This window comes from Lipophrys pholis, assembly GCF_963383615.2.
Source record: "Lipophrys pholis genome assembly, chromosome: 15".
Lineage (NCBI taxonomy): Eukaryota > Metazoa > Chordata > Actinopteri > Blenniiformes > Blenniidae > Lipophrys > Lipophrys pholis.
Genome location: NC_137642.1, coordinates 21,500,132 through 21,515,887, shown reverse-complemented (window position 1 = coordinate 21,515,887; position 15,756 = coordinate 21,500,132). Strand labels below are relative to the sequence as shown.

General features: G+C 44.1%; 1 protein-coding gene across 1 annotated transcript in view; it reads right to left on the bottom strand.

Moving 5' to 3' along the window:
* kndc1 (kinase non-catalytic C-lobe domain containing 1) overlaps positions 1 to 15,756 on the bottom strand; it is a 59,959-nt gene that overhangs the window by 19,113 nt on the left and 25,090 nt on the right. Inside the window, exons 12-18 of the mRNA XM_080482442.1 lie at positions 15,010 to 15,087; positions 14,769 to 14,850; positions 14,300 to 14,492; positions 12,359 to 13,077; positions 11,032 to 11,170; positions 4,198 to 4,457; positions 1,723 to 2,066 (exon numbers count right to left, since the gene is read on the bottom strand). Of these exons, the coding sequence (XP_080338568.1) occupies positions 1,723 to 2,066; positions 4,198 to 4,457; positions 11,032 to 11,170; positions 12,359 to 13,077; positions 14,300 to 14,492; positions 14,769 to 14,850; positions 15,010 to 15,087 (1,815 nt within the window). The remainder of the gene's footprint in view (positions 1 to 1,722; positions 2,067 to 4,197; positions 4,458 to 11,031; positions 11,171 to 12,358; positions 13,078 to 14,299; positions 14,493 to 14,768; positions 14,851 to 15,009; positions 15,088 to 15,756) is intronic.

The window sequence follows — 15,756 nt, the reverse complement described above, 5'->3', positions numbered from 1 at the left end:
AGACAACAAAAGGCACATTGGTCTTTTTGGGAGTCTGTTGCCAGCAACGCATTTTAAAAAGTTGAGACAAAGATGGCAGAAGCTGGAGAAGTTGTGTGATAGTTCCAAAACAGTAAAACATCCATCCATTTACAGGTAATTGTGAGAATTATAATATATAATACGACATGCATAAGAAGGGCGTCTTGTAACTAATTCAGCTAACTAGCAACACAAGTTTTTTTTTAATATATATATATATATGGATATGCTTTGACATGTCTGGAGTTAATTAGTTAGAGTAATAAGAATCACACTTTTCTCCTACATTTAAGCTGTTGTCATTGTGAATTGGTAGAACATGAATCTACTGTACATGTAGACATCATTTATTGCAGCTCAGGCGGTTTGATGTTGTCCACCCACTTATTACTCATGGAGTTCTGGCTGCGATGTGGCTGGCGAAGAAACCCAACCATCTCCGTCAATCCCAAATTCCTCCAGGAGAAGAACACCAAGAAAGTCAACCAAAATACCAAAGAGCATCTTATTCAGATTGCCTGAACCACTTTACAAAGATGGAAACAGGCCATCCTGTGTGGCAAAGTCATTTTGGCCATTTGTATCCCTGCACAAACAATGGAATAATGCTAGAAGTTGTGCAACACATCATTTGCGGAGAGTACTGTCATAGAGAAAATATAACCTGAATCTAAAGAAGTATGCAAGGAAGTGAAAAGCAGCACTGGACGGTACCGGTTAAAAGACTGCTGCATATAATGTGTGAGCAAAAGTTCATACATGGATACACAAATGCAGGTCAAAAGTGAATCATACACAAGCTTATTTAAGGTGGACTGAAAGTGTTCTGGAGTCTATAGAGTTAAGGTTTTAAACTCCAACTTCAAAAATCATGGACGTAATGTCCTCCAGGATAAAGAAAGCCCAGAGGATCCAAGGTCATGCAGTGATGTGTCAAATATACAACATTTACACATTACTTATAACAGAAAGATGATGTCAAACCATGATTCTGAGACTGGGTGCTAAACTTCTATCTGATATTATATAAACTGTTATATTAAAGTAAGGGTGGGGAAAACTGTTCTTTGCTGCAGTTCCATCAAAATGCTATTAAAACTTAAAAAAAGGAGCACAATTCTTTGACTTCTGAATAATATAATCCAATTATTCTCATAATCTCAGGAGTCTCTGATTTTAGTTGTGTACGGTGTGTGTGGGTTGGGCAGTGTTTGGAGAATGTAAAAGTGCCCTATATTTATACATATATCGCTGGAGCTTATGTTCCTCCCCTTTTTTGGCGGTCCCTCATTTTTAAGAGTAAAAAGAGAACAGATGAATTTGTTCCAGTTTGTTTGAAATGTGTGACTGACATTACATTTTAAAGTTTTTTTCCAAAGTCAATCCAATTTCTCCCTTTTAACATTAATAATGCTGTCTTTTTTCTCTTTAAAATGTGTCACACAACGTCCTATATTACCTGGAATTATGGCTGCAGTAGAAACAAAAATGCATTATTTTGATAGAGATCTACCAAAAGTTTAAATTAAACTCTTTCTTTCAAAGAATATAGTGCTCGGAGATCAGCATGGTATACAATTGCACACACCTCTCAATAAATGACAACTTCTTTGCAGCCTGATGAATAAATAAAGCTGTTCAAACACATGAGCTTAAGGTCAGAGATGACTCATTGCCTGCGGCCTTCACAGGTTAACCTACTTGTGTTTTCGCTTCCAGACATGGAGATCCTGCGTGCTGACCCAGATTCGCGGCGTACTGGACCACCTCTTCACTGAAACAGTCCTCTCCGTACAGGGCCAGATCCCAGGCGGGGCCCAAGCTGAGGCCCGTGCCCTCCGCCCGGGATCCCGGGGAGAGGAGGCGCTCCGACGCCAGAGAGTCGCTGTCCTCCATGTCCTCCGAGCAGTCCGGGCTCGTCTGATCGGCCGCACCTTCCTCCCTCTCCGGCAGAAACTCGGCTTCAGAGGGGCTTTCATCGCTGCCCCCCGCTGAATGATCTCCTCCCTCCATGACCCCCGAGTCCAAACTGTCGCCACTCACGCCTCCGATGGCGAAGTGAAACAGCAGAGAGAGAGAGAGAGAATTGGCAGTGTTGGATGAGGTAGAAACAACTAAGAGGGAGAGGAAGTGAACTGGATAACAGCAGAGAGAGTGGGAGGTGTTACAGAAGACTATGAAAGAAGGATTGAATCACATGAAGAGCAAAGGACAAACTGGATTTGTGAAGAGAACACATCGAGAGACACCCGAGGGTGATGCCGGGGTGGGGGATTTGTTGCTAACCCTGCACACGGCTGCACAATGCGCATACTGTTTACCCGAGCAGCTTAAAGATCAAGATCTACTACTATCTGATTATCTGCATCGTGTTGGAACAGCAGACCATGTCTAAAACATGTTAATGCAACAACAAATGCTGATGCAAGTCTGTGGTGTGTGTGTTTGTGTGTGTGTGTGTGTGTGTGTGTGTGTGACTGGCTTGGAAAGAGTTTCAGAAAAGAAGAAAAACTCTTTCAGAGTTTGGCTAGCGTGCCTTGGACTCTTATGAAAGTGCTGCAAACTTAAGAACAGCGTCCAACAGCCAGTGGTGGCCCTCGTGACTTCCGCCAGCAGCAAAATGAGAAGAAATGTATGCAAACAACAAAACAGGCTGTAAATAGGACAGAATGCAAATGGCCTAAATTCAAATAGTGACTCCATCCAGGTAGGTCGCTCAAGAATAAATATTGCCTTGATCGTACTGCACAGTTGTGTATTTGTGAAGTACGACACAGTTAAAAATCTGTATTTGGCTTGAATTATTCAATTTCATATTTCGGAGTGGAAATATTGGACATGTCTAGGTCCAATGTACAATATGTTCAGATTGGCAAGAAATAACGTTGTGAGATGATCTCAGATCTTCTTATGATTTCTTTTTATTACCAGGGAATCATAATTTCCTTGCCAAACCTTCATAGTGACTAAAGCTAATTCCCCAGTGAAAACCCAAGTTGAAGAACTGTATTTTAAATTCCACATGAAGCTGAACAGGCCACAGTTTAGAACAGGTGTGTCAAACATATTTTATTTCAGGGGCCACATACAGTTCAATTTCATCTTGAGTGGGCTGGACCGGTAAAATACTGCCATAACAACCTTTAAATTAAATTTTTTTTGAGGCAAAATCAATATAAAAAAGAGGAAAAATCTGTTAAAAAAAAAAAAAAAGTAACAAAAGCTTAAAATATCATAAAGCACATCTAAATTGCAGCTCTGATACTTCAGGAAGTCTATCTCAGTTTTTGCAGATTGGATATTCTTTATTTTTGTTCTTTATTTGGTAGAAAATCCTGAAAACGTTCCTTTTGGTCATAAAGGTTGCAAACCCCTGCTCTCTCTCTCTCTCTCTCTCTCTCTCTCTCTCTCTCTCTCTCTCTCTCTCTCTCGAGAGAGAGAGAGAGAGAGAGAGAGAGGAGTCACATGCATGGAGATATATCAGAGCACTGCCATCTAGTGGTTAGAAGGTAAATAATACAGTATATCAATAATACGTTTTCAATGATTATTATCAAATCATCTAAAACATTATATTAAAATGGTATACAATATCAATATATTTTTTCTAACTAATACAACACAAACATGCCTGCTTGTGTACAATCAGTTCACTGACTTAGGTTTGACTTAGGTTTGATATTATAAAAATGATTATGTATTAATGGATATTAGGAAGAAGATTGGGAAATGAAATGTGTTATGCAAAAACAAAAATCATATTGTACTTTGCAAAATATAAAGAAAATAAAATGTATTCAAAGTGACCATATAATATGTAGCATCAGATAAATACTGTTCATAAATAAAAACACTTAACTTTAATAACAATTTTGACATTGTTAGATATGCTATGTGTTGCTTTTAAACCAATTCAACAGTTTTAACTATTTGAGTATTCTGTTGAAGAACTTTAAACCACATTTGGGCAAGTTTTTTCAACGTTTATTTAAGATAGGATACAAATGAAAGTGATATTTGAGTCTTGTTTTAAACTGTGTATTAGTGGCTCTCTCCAGCTGCCACAGTGTTGTTTTGCTTAGTTTCTGTATCTACAGTGTCTCTAAAACCCAACCCTTCACAGCTATTTCCTCATGACATTGCAACCAGAAGTGTCCACGCAAGTCAGCCTCCTACCTTGAGTGCTGCCGAGCTGAATTTGCTGCGATCTTAACTCCTCATCTTCAGCCGTAGTTTCTGGAACTCCACAGCGGGACGTGACTCTGGTCCTTTCCCAGGGATCCACAGTGACAGGACTGGGCGTGTGAACGTTTCCATTCAGATCGAGGCGGCTGTGCACGCAAACTTCCCTCTTCCCTCTGCAGACAGCGTCTGTGGAGGGTGGGGAATGGGCTGCCCTTTGCACAGCCTTTGATGGAGGCTGCTCATTAGAGCCGCTGGAGGAGACAGAGGACACACAGCGTGTTCAAAGGTGGGAACAATCAGCGTTTTCCAAAAGGTAAATTGTCACTGATATGCATTTACGCAAATCAGAGAACTCGCACATGGTAATGGAATATATTAAAAATGTCAAGTGACTAAATCCCAAACTTTCCACACATACCCCAGCTAATCATTCACATTATGCACTCCGTTTCAGCTGGAGAGTGGACAGTGCCAATGCCGGGAATAAATCTCCTTTCTGGAGAGGTTTGTCTATCACCGGGCAAAGCTGTGATATCTCCCTTCCACAGCAGATTAAAGGCTCCTTTTAATAACTCGCAGAGGGCGGGAGAGCGTGGCAACGCCTGCACAAAAAGATGTCTGAGAGAAGTCGCGTGCTGGCCTCTCCGCCCATCCACAGCTTTCATATAAATGTGTGCATGTGTTCATTCACAGAATTTGAAAAGCACCCCTTTGCCACCCCTCCCTGCTTCTCCCTTCTCAACACCCTCCAGTCCCCCCCGGGCTAATTGTCAGCATATCTGGAACAATGCAGAGGGGCCTGTACATGTGTCTCCAGTGTTGCCAGACATTCTCCTCTGCACGCACACACTTCAAAGCCGTTTCCATAGGGACTGTTTAAGCCGCCAGCTGATGTTTTCACGTATGAAGTGCATATTGTACCAATGCTCATTTGAATGCCGGGTAAAGGGCGTGCACACGCATATTTAAGTGCGCAGGGGAAGAAAGGTCACGCTCAGTGAGATCTAGGTCGCTCGTTCTTCAGAGCACTCGTAAGAATGAATTAAAAAGATCCGGATACGAGCAGTCGGATCAGATCCGATCACCTCACTGTTTTACACAGACACGCTTTAGCTCGTCAAATTATGCTAATGTGATTAATTGGAATGACAAAGAGGATAAAAAACTTAAGCAGAAAAAGAAATAAATGATTATACAATGTGAAAGGCGGATCTGATTATTCCGATGTTGAAGCTGAAAGTGTGCAACGTGCCAGATGTTGTAGTACAGCGAGCGATAACAGGAGTTGTAAGGCAGCCAATCTGGAATGTGTTACTCTACCACACTGCCAGCAGACGCTCTGAAATGAAGCATCGAAGTGTCATTTCTGATGCCCCATCTCGATGAAATATCTAACATAAGGAGGGACATGGCTCACTTGGGAGAGCAGGTCATTGCAGGTTGTAGGTTCAATCCCCCTTCTGTCCACACAAGCTTGAGCAAGAAACTGAACCCCAAAGTGCTCCCAGTGAATGGACTGAACGCTTTACAGAGCGGCCAAATACATTGGTGTGTGTGTGTGTGTGTGTGTGTGTGTGTGTGTGTGTGTGTGTGTGTGTGTGTGTGTGTGTGTGTGTGTGTGTGTGTGTGTGTGTGTGTGTGTGTGTGTGTGTGTGAATGGGCGACTTAGGCCAACAATGTCAAATGCTTTGGGTACTGTTGAATCAGGTACATGTTAATTTCTATTCTAAATTCTATTATATATAAGAAGAAAATTTCAAATCTGATAAAAAATACTCCACAACTATCAAAATGCGAAACAAGAAAAATCACAAGTACTGTATTTTGAAGCAAATGTAAAAAAAAAATACCCTAGACAGGACAAGACAAGACAAGAATATCAAATATTCATATATTACGAATACTGTATGTAAGATTTGCCTTTATTTGTGTTGCTGCATTTCCTATCATGTTTTGGCTTTAGCATATGTGTGATGTTCTGTGTTTCCTGTGTGGCGCACCTCTCCTCTCTCTCTCCCCTTCTCTTAGTGCTGCACACACACCTGAGGCTGATCATGATCAACGTGGTACTTAAGCCGGCAGTTGATAGAAGGGCGCTGCCGGATTATTGTCGATCGTCCTGAGTGGTCCTGGTGTCGCCTCTCGTCTCGTCTCCGACGCTTGCTGCTTGCTCTCCTGTTTTTGGTTTTTCAGCCGTTCTCTGGCTCGCTTTGTGTTTTGCGGAGAGAATAAAACTGTTCCCTTTTACCTCCGATTACCCGTCTCTGCTTTTGGGTGCTTCGCCATCACAGAATAATCCGGCCAAAGAAAGGAATGGATCCTGCGGAGGTTGAGCAGATGCGATCTGCGCTACAGATCCAGGACGCACGGGTTGGGCAACACGAGCAAGCGCTACAGATGTGGTTCGTGAGTGGGCGTCCTCAGTCGACCGGCTCACGACGCGGGTGGAACAAGTCTGTCCCCAGCGCCTGGACACCTACGCCATTGGCTCTGATGATGTCACCGCTGCACCTCTCGCTGCTGCCGACAGCGCCGCCACCTGCTGCGCAGTCCCGTCAGTCATTCATCCCTACTCCCGCCAGGTACTCAGGTGATCTAGGGGCATGCAGCCAGTTTATTCACCAGTGTTGCTTAGTTTTTCAGCAGCAGCCGCTCACTTATTTTTCTGATAGCCTTTTAGATGAGCTTATTGGAGGGGAAATCTTCGGCTTGGGCAGCAGCCCTGGTTAACTCCGGTTCCACTGTGTGTAATACACTGGACTCTTTTGTTTCTGAGATGAGGAGAGTTTTTGATCATCCCGTTCGTGGTAGAGAGGCTGGTAAGCGACTCCTCTCTCTGCAGCAGGGCGCCTCCTCAGTCGCTGAATTTGCTATAGAGTTTCGCATTCTTGCAGCAGAGTGCAGTTGGGGTTCTCAAGCCCTACAAACAGTTTTTATGCAGGGGCTAAATGAGGACCTTAAGGATGAGCTAGCAGCCCGTGATGAAACGGCTAGTCTGGAGGAGTTAATTTCCCTCACCATCAGGTTAGACAATAGGCTTAGGGAGAGACGCAGGGAGAGGTTAGCCAGGAGAGCTCCCCCTCACGCAGCACCTTGGTCCCGACCTTCTCCTCCGCCTCCAGTCCCGTCTCAGCAGACGTTTCCCTCGGTGGGTTCTACTGACCCTCCACGTGGACCCGTTTCTTCGCTTCCTCCTGAGGAACCCATGCAACTGGGAAGAGCACGGCTTGACCCAGCTGAACGTCGTCGCCAAATGGACCAACGTCTGTGTTTATTGTGGCCAGGCTGGCCACTTCATTGCCAAGTGTTCTGAGGTGCCAAAAGAGCGGGCTCATCAGCCCACAGGGGGGCGCTGATGAGCCAGACATCCGTATCGGACCCCCCCCTGTGAGCGTCTCACCCTAAAAGGTACTATGAACCACTCCGGAGCCTGTCACCCTGTCCTGGCGTTAGTAGACTCTGGTGCTGATGAAAGTTTTATTGACTCTGATTTTGTGAACCGTAACAAGATTCCCGTTGAGCCTCTCCCTGTTCCCAAGAGGATTTCTACTCTGGATGGCAGATTACTAGCCCAGGTAATCCATCGCACTACCCCCATGTCCTTAATACTTTCGGGCAACCATTGTAAACTCCTTTCTCTCTATGTTATCCCCTCCCCCTCGTTGCCGTTAGTTTTGGGCCTCCCTTGGTTAAAATTACATAATCCTCAAATTGACTGGTCCACCTTTTCCATCACGAACTGGAGTCTTTTCTGTCACACTCACTGTCTTCACTCTGCGAACCCCTGTGCCACTTCGAGTCCTCCTACCCCTGAACCTGTTCTCTCTGCCGTCCCTCCTGAGTATCATGGGTTGGCGGAGGTCTTTAGTAAGGACCGAGCCCTTTCCCTCCCGCCTCACAGACCTTATGACTGTGCCATTGATTTGCTTCCCGAGGCCAAGTTACCCACCAGCAAGCTGTACAAGTTATCCAAGCCTGAGAGGGAGGCCATGGAATCCTACCTCTCCGAGTCCCTGGCAGCAGGTGTTATACGCCCGTCATCCTCCCCGGTGGGGGCTGGGTTTTTCTTCGTGGACAAGGACAAGTCCCTGCGGCTGTGCATAGACTATCGGGGTCTGAATGAGATAACTGTTCGTAATAGTTACCCCCTGCCTCTCATTGACTCTGCTTTTGGCCCTCTCCACAAGGCAACTATCTTCTCCAAGCTGGACCTACGCAATGCATATCACCTGGTGCGTATCAAGGAGAATGATGAGTGGAAGACTGCGTTCAACACCCCCACAGGACACTTCGAGTATTTGGTGATGCCGTTCGGACTCATGAATGCCCCAGCGGTTTTTCAAGCGCTAATGAACGATGTACTCAGACATGTTAAATCAATTTGTTTTTGTTTATCTGGACGATATTCTAATTTTTTCTCAGACTCTCCAGGAACATGTGAAGCTTGTTCTCCAGAGGCTATTAGAGAACCGGTTATTCGTGAAAGCAGAGAAGTGCCAGTTCCATACCACCTCAGTGCCGTTTCTGGGCTTTGTGATTGAGAGGGGGCAACTGCGTGCTGACCCGGCCAAGATTCAGGCTGTGGCGGAGTGGCCTGTCCCCTCTACAAGAAGGCAGTTACAACAGTTTTGGGGGTTTGCGAACTTTTACAGGAGGTTTATTAGGGACTACAGCAAGGTAGCCAGCCCTTTACTAAGGCTGACATCTGTGAAAGTACCCTTTTCCTGGACTGTGGATGCACAAGGTGCCTTTGACCGGTTAAAGACTCTTTTGCACTGCCCCGGTACTGTCGGATCCTGACCCAGACCGTCCGTTCGTCCTGGAGGTGGACGCTTCAGACACTGGGGTGGGGGCGGTTCTCTCCCAACGCACTGCTCCAGATGAAAAACTCCACCCATGTGCCTTTTTCTCCCGGCGACTATCACCGGCAGAGAGGAACTATGATGTGGGCAACCGAGAGCTGTTGGCGGTGGTTTTGGCACTCCAGGAGTGGAGGCACTGGTCGGAGGGCTCCACACACCCATTTGTAGTATGGACAGACCATAAGAACCTTGCTTACCTTCACTCTGCCCGCAGACTCAACTCCTGTCAGGCCCGCTGGGCGCTCTTCCTGGGAAGATTTCGGTTCACCATCACCTATCGCACTGGCTCCAGGAATATTAAGGCGGATGCACTATCTCGACAGTTTGCCCCTTCGGAGGAGTTGTCCGTCCCCCAGGCCATTCTTCCCCCCCCCCCCCCCCCTCCTGTGTTGTGGCCGTTGCCCAGTTGGAGATTGAGAAGCAGGTCCAGGAGGCTCAACCCACCACAGGTACCCCTGAAGGTTGTCCTCTGGAATGCCTATTTGTTTCCCCGGCTCTTAGGACACAAGTTCTACAGTGGGGGCATGATTCCAAGCTGGCCTGCCACCCTGGGTTCCACCGGACCCTGGCCCTCCTGCGTCAGCGATTCTGGTAGCCCTCCATCTCCGCTGATACCAGAGCCTACGTCGCTGCCTCCTCCCCCCCGTGTTGTGGGTGGCCACCCCGCATTCACAGTCAGTCGCCTCTTGGATGTTCGCCGTCGTGGACGTGGTTTCCAGTTCTTGGTGGACTGGGAGGGATATGGACCTGAGGACCGGTCATGGATCTCACGATCCCTGATCTTGGACGACACATTGCTCACAGACTTTTACACAAAGTACCCGGACAAGCCTGGTAGAACGCCAGGTGGCGTTCATTGAGGGGGGGGGGGGGGGGGGGGGTACTGTGATGTTCTGTGTTTCCTGTGTGGTGCACCTCTCCTCTCTCTCTCCCCTTCTCTTAGTGCTGCACACACACCTGAGGCTGATCATGATCAACGTGGTACTTAAGCCGGCAGCTGATCAAAGGGCGCTGCCGGGTTATTGTCGATCGTCCTGAGTGGTCCTGGTGTCGCCTCTCGTCTCCGACGCTTGCTGCTTGCGCTCCTGTTTTTGGTTTTTCAGCCGTTCTCTGGCTCACTTTGTGTTTTGTGGAGAGAATAAAACTGTTCCCTTTTACCTCCGATTACCCGTCTCTGCTTTTGGGTGCTTCGCCATCACAATATGAGCTGTGACTTTTGAAATCATGTGACAGCTTCTGATCCATTCTAAGTTTGTGACCCACCGAACTCTCTTTGTCAAATGTACTGCTGGCATGCATCTGTTTGCACATGAGTGTGTGTGTGTTACAACATGTGGGACATCGCTATCTTCAGTCCACAGACTGGTTTAAAACTAGCAGGCCACATTATTAATGGTTGGGTGAACAAATATCACTTTCCTCTCAGCTGCTGCTCACTAGGGAATCGTTCATGTGTTGGTTTTCTCTGTAAATGAATTGCTTTGACCCCGAGTACTTCATTGTGCAAAGTGCGCCAAAATTTTGCATCACTGTATATAAATGTAATTAAGTTGCATGATTATCCAATAATTAAATTCCGCATTTACTTGTTTTGTGGTCTTGAAATTACAAAGTTTTAATATTAAGCAACACAGATTCATTACTCTAAGCGCAATAATGCATGCAGCAAATCACCAACTTATTAGTTTTGCAATCTTCCAGCATGTTCATCCTGATAGAAAAACGGTTGGTGATTTATGTCTGACTTCGTGAGGATGCATATCTGTTGGCACACTGAACACAAGCTGCTCTCTTTCCTCAGTAAACAGAAGCCGACAGAACGGCGAAACCAATGCTCTGCCACCAGCTACACTGACTGTTTTTTTCCACTCTGAATAATCCAAATTTCACAAAAATTTATTTTCCGGGGTTTTCTGACTTTGATTATATAAAGGATAAAAAAAAAAAGCAAAAAAATACTCACAGTTTGGATGGGCTGTAGTTTACCAGCCAATGCAATATTCCCAGCAAGTCGTCTTCCCAGTACAGGTCACTGAAGCGCTCCTTCACAACGCTGGCAAACGCCTGGTACTGGAGGTCCTTCAGAGAGAAGATGTACTCCCCTCGGAAGACAGAACCAGTTGATTTTGAAATGAGGCTGTCGGAGAAGCTCAGGACTACTTTACCAACTGTTTTGAAATGAGCAATCTGTCTCACATACACATTTTTTTGTTTCTGTGAGTGAGTTACATTTTGAACAGGGTGTTGGGAACACTGGCAAGGAGAAAAGTGATGCAGTTCAGTGGATTTCAGGGAAGTAAACTGTTTTTTGCTGAGTAAAAGTTGGGGCAACTGTGGCTCAGGTGGTCATCTCTCGATCAGAAGGCTGCAGGTTTGATTCCTAGGATAGGATAGGATAGGATTTACTTTATTAAGCCCCAGAGGGAAATTAAAATATCCTCATCTCCCCCTGTTGACGTGTCCTTGAGCAAGACAAATTGCACCCAAAGGATGGATTCAGTGCCTTGCATGGCAGCAGCCTCCATTGGTGTGTGAGAATATTGTTGTTTGGTGTGTGTGTGAGAGAGACGTCACATGTTTTCATCCTGAAGTACCATTAGTAATGGAAACGTTTTATTAAAGGAGCAGTTACTCTCCAGGTGTGAGTGTTGCCAGGTGGATTAGGTGCAGCTGAGAAAACAGCACTTTACAACCGCATTGTTGTTTTCATGTTACGTAGATGGACATCTTTTACAGAACGTTGCCATGTAAACACAAACCTTTACTGATAGAAAAAATGCAAAAACAGGTTGAAATGTTGTGTAAATGGGGCCCAAATCCCCCCCGCCTCACACTTTTTAATTGACTTTTACATTCACATAATAGATGCTATTTAAATGAAAATATATCAGATTTTTGAATAAGACAAATCTGAAATTTTACAAGTATTTATGCAATTGTTATGATTAGAGTGAAACATGTCAGCTTTAGCTTGGGTGCGACATTAAAAGTATAATTAATTGCTCAATATAATTAACTTGACTTGCAAAGAACCACTCATGTCATATTTAGGTTTGTGCTGACAGATATTTAAACACATTACATTACTTTCAAGTATATTTTCAAGCGGAGTTAATATTTGGACTTTTTTTAAATAAATAATCTACATTTTCAAATGAAGTCAAGCTTCAAAACCGCCAGTCTCGCTGCAATTAAAGGGGAAGTAATTAATAATTAAAACTTTTTTTTTTTTTTTATCTGTCCATTTGAGTGTGACATAAGACAATAAAATATGATGTAAAGATACATACCCATGGCAACATCCTCATGTCCATTAACCAAAAAGCCATGGAGTGAAAACTCTCCCTTGAGTAGGTTGATCACCTCCTGCAGGGTGGGGTGGACTTTGGGGGAGGTGGGCTCTGGAAAGGACCGCCCCTCATCTTCTCCCTTCCAGCTTGTATCTCCATTGTAAGCTTTGGGCACTACGTGCTCGTGGATGCTGCCAGAGATGATTGAGTTTCCTCCATAAAAAGATGTTGAGAGGTCATATTCTAATGGTGCGGGCCTTGCTGGTGCATTTTGACAGTCAATAAATGGCTCCTCAGCGCTCTCATTAGCCACCATCAGCTCCTGCAACGGCGGTGGGACGAGTGAGAGATTAATATCCAACCCGAGGAGAGACTCTGGAGCTCTGACCTGCACTGGCACTAAAGAAAGATGTCCTGTTGTGGGATCTTGTCGAAAGAGGTAATTGTTGAAAACTCCACAGCCGTTGAGGTTGGTGGATAACGGCAGAGGAAGACTAACTTCGAGATGAGAAATATCGGGGAGAGTGGAAGGAGAGTCCGCTGGCATGCTGTTGCAGGAAGACGTGGACGATAAAGCTTTGACCGCCTGGCTTGTAGTCAGCTGTGTATGTAAACTCTGCTCAGCATGGGAAGGACATGGATACTTTGAGGGCGTAGTAGGGACATCAAAATCATCTTCGATGTTCTGCTCATTTGTTTTGGAAAATCCATCCAACGTCCTGTCAAAGCAATAGAATCACTTCTGAGCGGGATGCAGATTCACGGATTTCTCCTCTATTTTCTATAATAAAATTCAAAATTGATATTAAGACTTTCAATGAAAGCGATCTAAAAATCCAATGTAAAGGTAGGAAGCTGTGGAAACACCAAAAATGTAAACTGGGGTAATCGTCTCATTGCTGTATGTCTCTATTAAGCTGCAGCACACACTTCTGTATGCCCAGGTAATAATATATATGAGCAACACTATTCAGAAATGTGCTAAAGTGCGTTCGGCGTGGGCTTTCATGGTATTTGGCTATCAAAACTGGTCATTCTTGAATGAGACTGAATGGGTGGACCAAATATTTACCAAACATTAGAAATAATTAGCAAACTGGTCTTCATTTCAAATAAAAGTAATAATTCGTCACACAGACAGTATATTTGTTTTACAGTGGCAGCCCTCAGTCATGAGCTCCAGCTGTCACTTTCACTACTGGTTGGCAGATCCTCAGTCAGAACGTGCAACAAGGTCTATTAAAAGCAATCTGATACACCTATTACCCTACCTGTTACCTACCTGTTTATGAACCATGGGCGTAAATTTGCACAGACTTTCACTCACTAAAACATTTAAAGGAAACTGTTTTCAGAGTATGAACTTTACTCAGCCAGGGGTGCCAAACCTACAGCCCAATTTCATCCGGAATGCAGATTCACGGATTGTAATCTGTAAAATGGTGTTGTAATATCCTTTAAATGTAAACTTTAAAGTTTGTATTTGTTGTGGTTCAGAGTGTATGTGATGAAAATGTCACAGATTTTGAGGGAAAAGCCAAACGGTTATTCTGGAAAATTACTACAATCTCAACATAATTGTAATGAAATCGTCTGGTGTAGAATAAAGTGAAATGTACAAAAAGGTGGTTTCATGGCTGCATCACCGATATCTCAGTTCGGGTCTCATTGTTGTGTTCGCTACTCTTAAGAAATGTGTTTTCAAAAAGTATTATCATTGAAATTTTATTTAGATTTTATTTTTTACAATTTCCTATGTGGTTGGGTGGGCTAGATTAGAACCTCTTGTGGGCCCATTTTGGCCCACGGGCCTTATGTTCACACTCCTGATCTAAGCACTAAAGCAAAGAAATGTGACCTACTGGAAAGTGTCATTTCTTTAAATGCTTTGAACGTTCTGTAACATTTGACACCACATATTTTAAAACCCTGTCAACGTACCTTTCATTGTCTGCTCCAAGACGGGATCCCTCCTCCTCGAACTCCCCCTCATTTGTCAGGATGATGGGGGTGAAGTGAGTGGCACTGGAAGTGAAGGCCTCTGGGAAATGGAGTTCCTTACTAACTGGATAGCTGTGGGGAACAGGGCCAGGCACAGGAGCCAGACGGCTCTCAGTGGCCATGGGCACAAAGCCTACACACAGTCACGACAATGCCAGATACAATATCAGTGATATTGTCTCATGCAATGAACATGGTTGAAAGACAGAAAACATGTATAAAGTCACTGTGGAGCAATCCATGTTAACAGCAAACACACGTGACAGTTAAATCCATCATTTACATGTAAATTGACTTACACTTTTACAACAAATCTTTATGAAAGTGTCCACATATTACTGACATTTGCACATTTCAAATGGAACTCTATTGCATGAGGGTCATCCATACTTAAGTAAAGTTGTCCTACCACTGTTGTTCTCTGCAGATTCCTCACAGGAGTGCTGACGAGTTGGACTCAGTTCCGGTGGCTCTCGGGAGTTCTGGGTTGGCTAAAAGAATGTACAACTGGTTCAGGACAATAGAGAAAACTCCCGTTTCTCAATAAGACAGAACAGAACAGAACAGGCAAAAAGTAGAAGATGTTGAAGCAAACTGCCTTTCATATAAATACGATAAATGCGTCTGGGATGGAAAAACAGAAAGTGTACCGGGTGAACCCTGCTGATGAGGCTGCTCCAGACGGCCTCAGCGCTCGTCCCCTGATGCAACAAGTAGTCACGACAGCTCTGCAACACACACATGAACACAAGTGTAATAACAGAGACACTCCATCCGCTGAGACTCTCAGATCATTACTGCCCTGAAATAACTGAAGTGTTTGATTAGCAATAAAACTGTGCTTTAAAAAAAAAGAAAGAAACAAAAACTCCCATTTCAGGAAATAACAGGATAATAATCATTGTGAAAGAGTTCTTTGTTGACAGGATGACAACGGGGTTTGACAAATTGGATTCTTTATATTTAAATGACAAGAGTGTCTCTTTAAAAGAATATGCATATTTTGAAAGGAGCTCTTCTCTGACGTAGTGATGTCTGCGCATTGAGATGTAAAATCAAAGAGAGGCTTAATTTATATAAAGCTTTTCATCCAAGTGTGAGCCAAAGTGCACTGGACAAAAGACTGTAGAACAAATAAATAGAAAAGCTGTATTGTAGAGTAAAATTGCTCTCTACGGTTAAAAAGAATATATATATATCTATTAAAAACTACAAATGAAAAGAATAGATATCAGGAGTGGCCGACGAAGATCATCTCAGGATAGTTTGGGTGCATTAAAATAAGGTCAACCAGACATTTAAACCTATAGCAGCTTAACTAAGAAAACGGTATAGGCAGGAGTGTGTAATCCTGGTGCTGAAGATTAAACTGTCCTGCATGTTTTAACTCTCTCAAA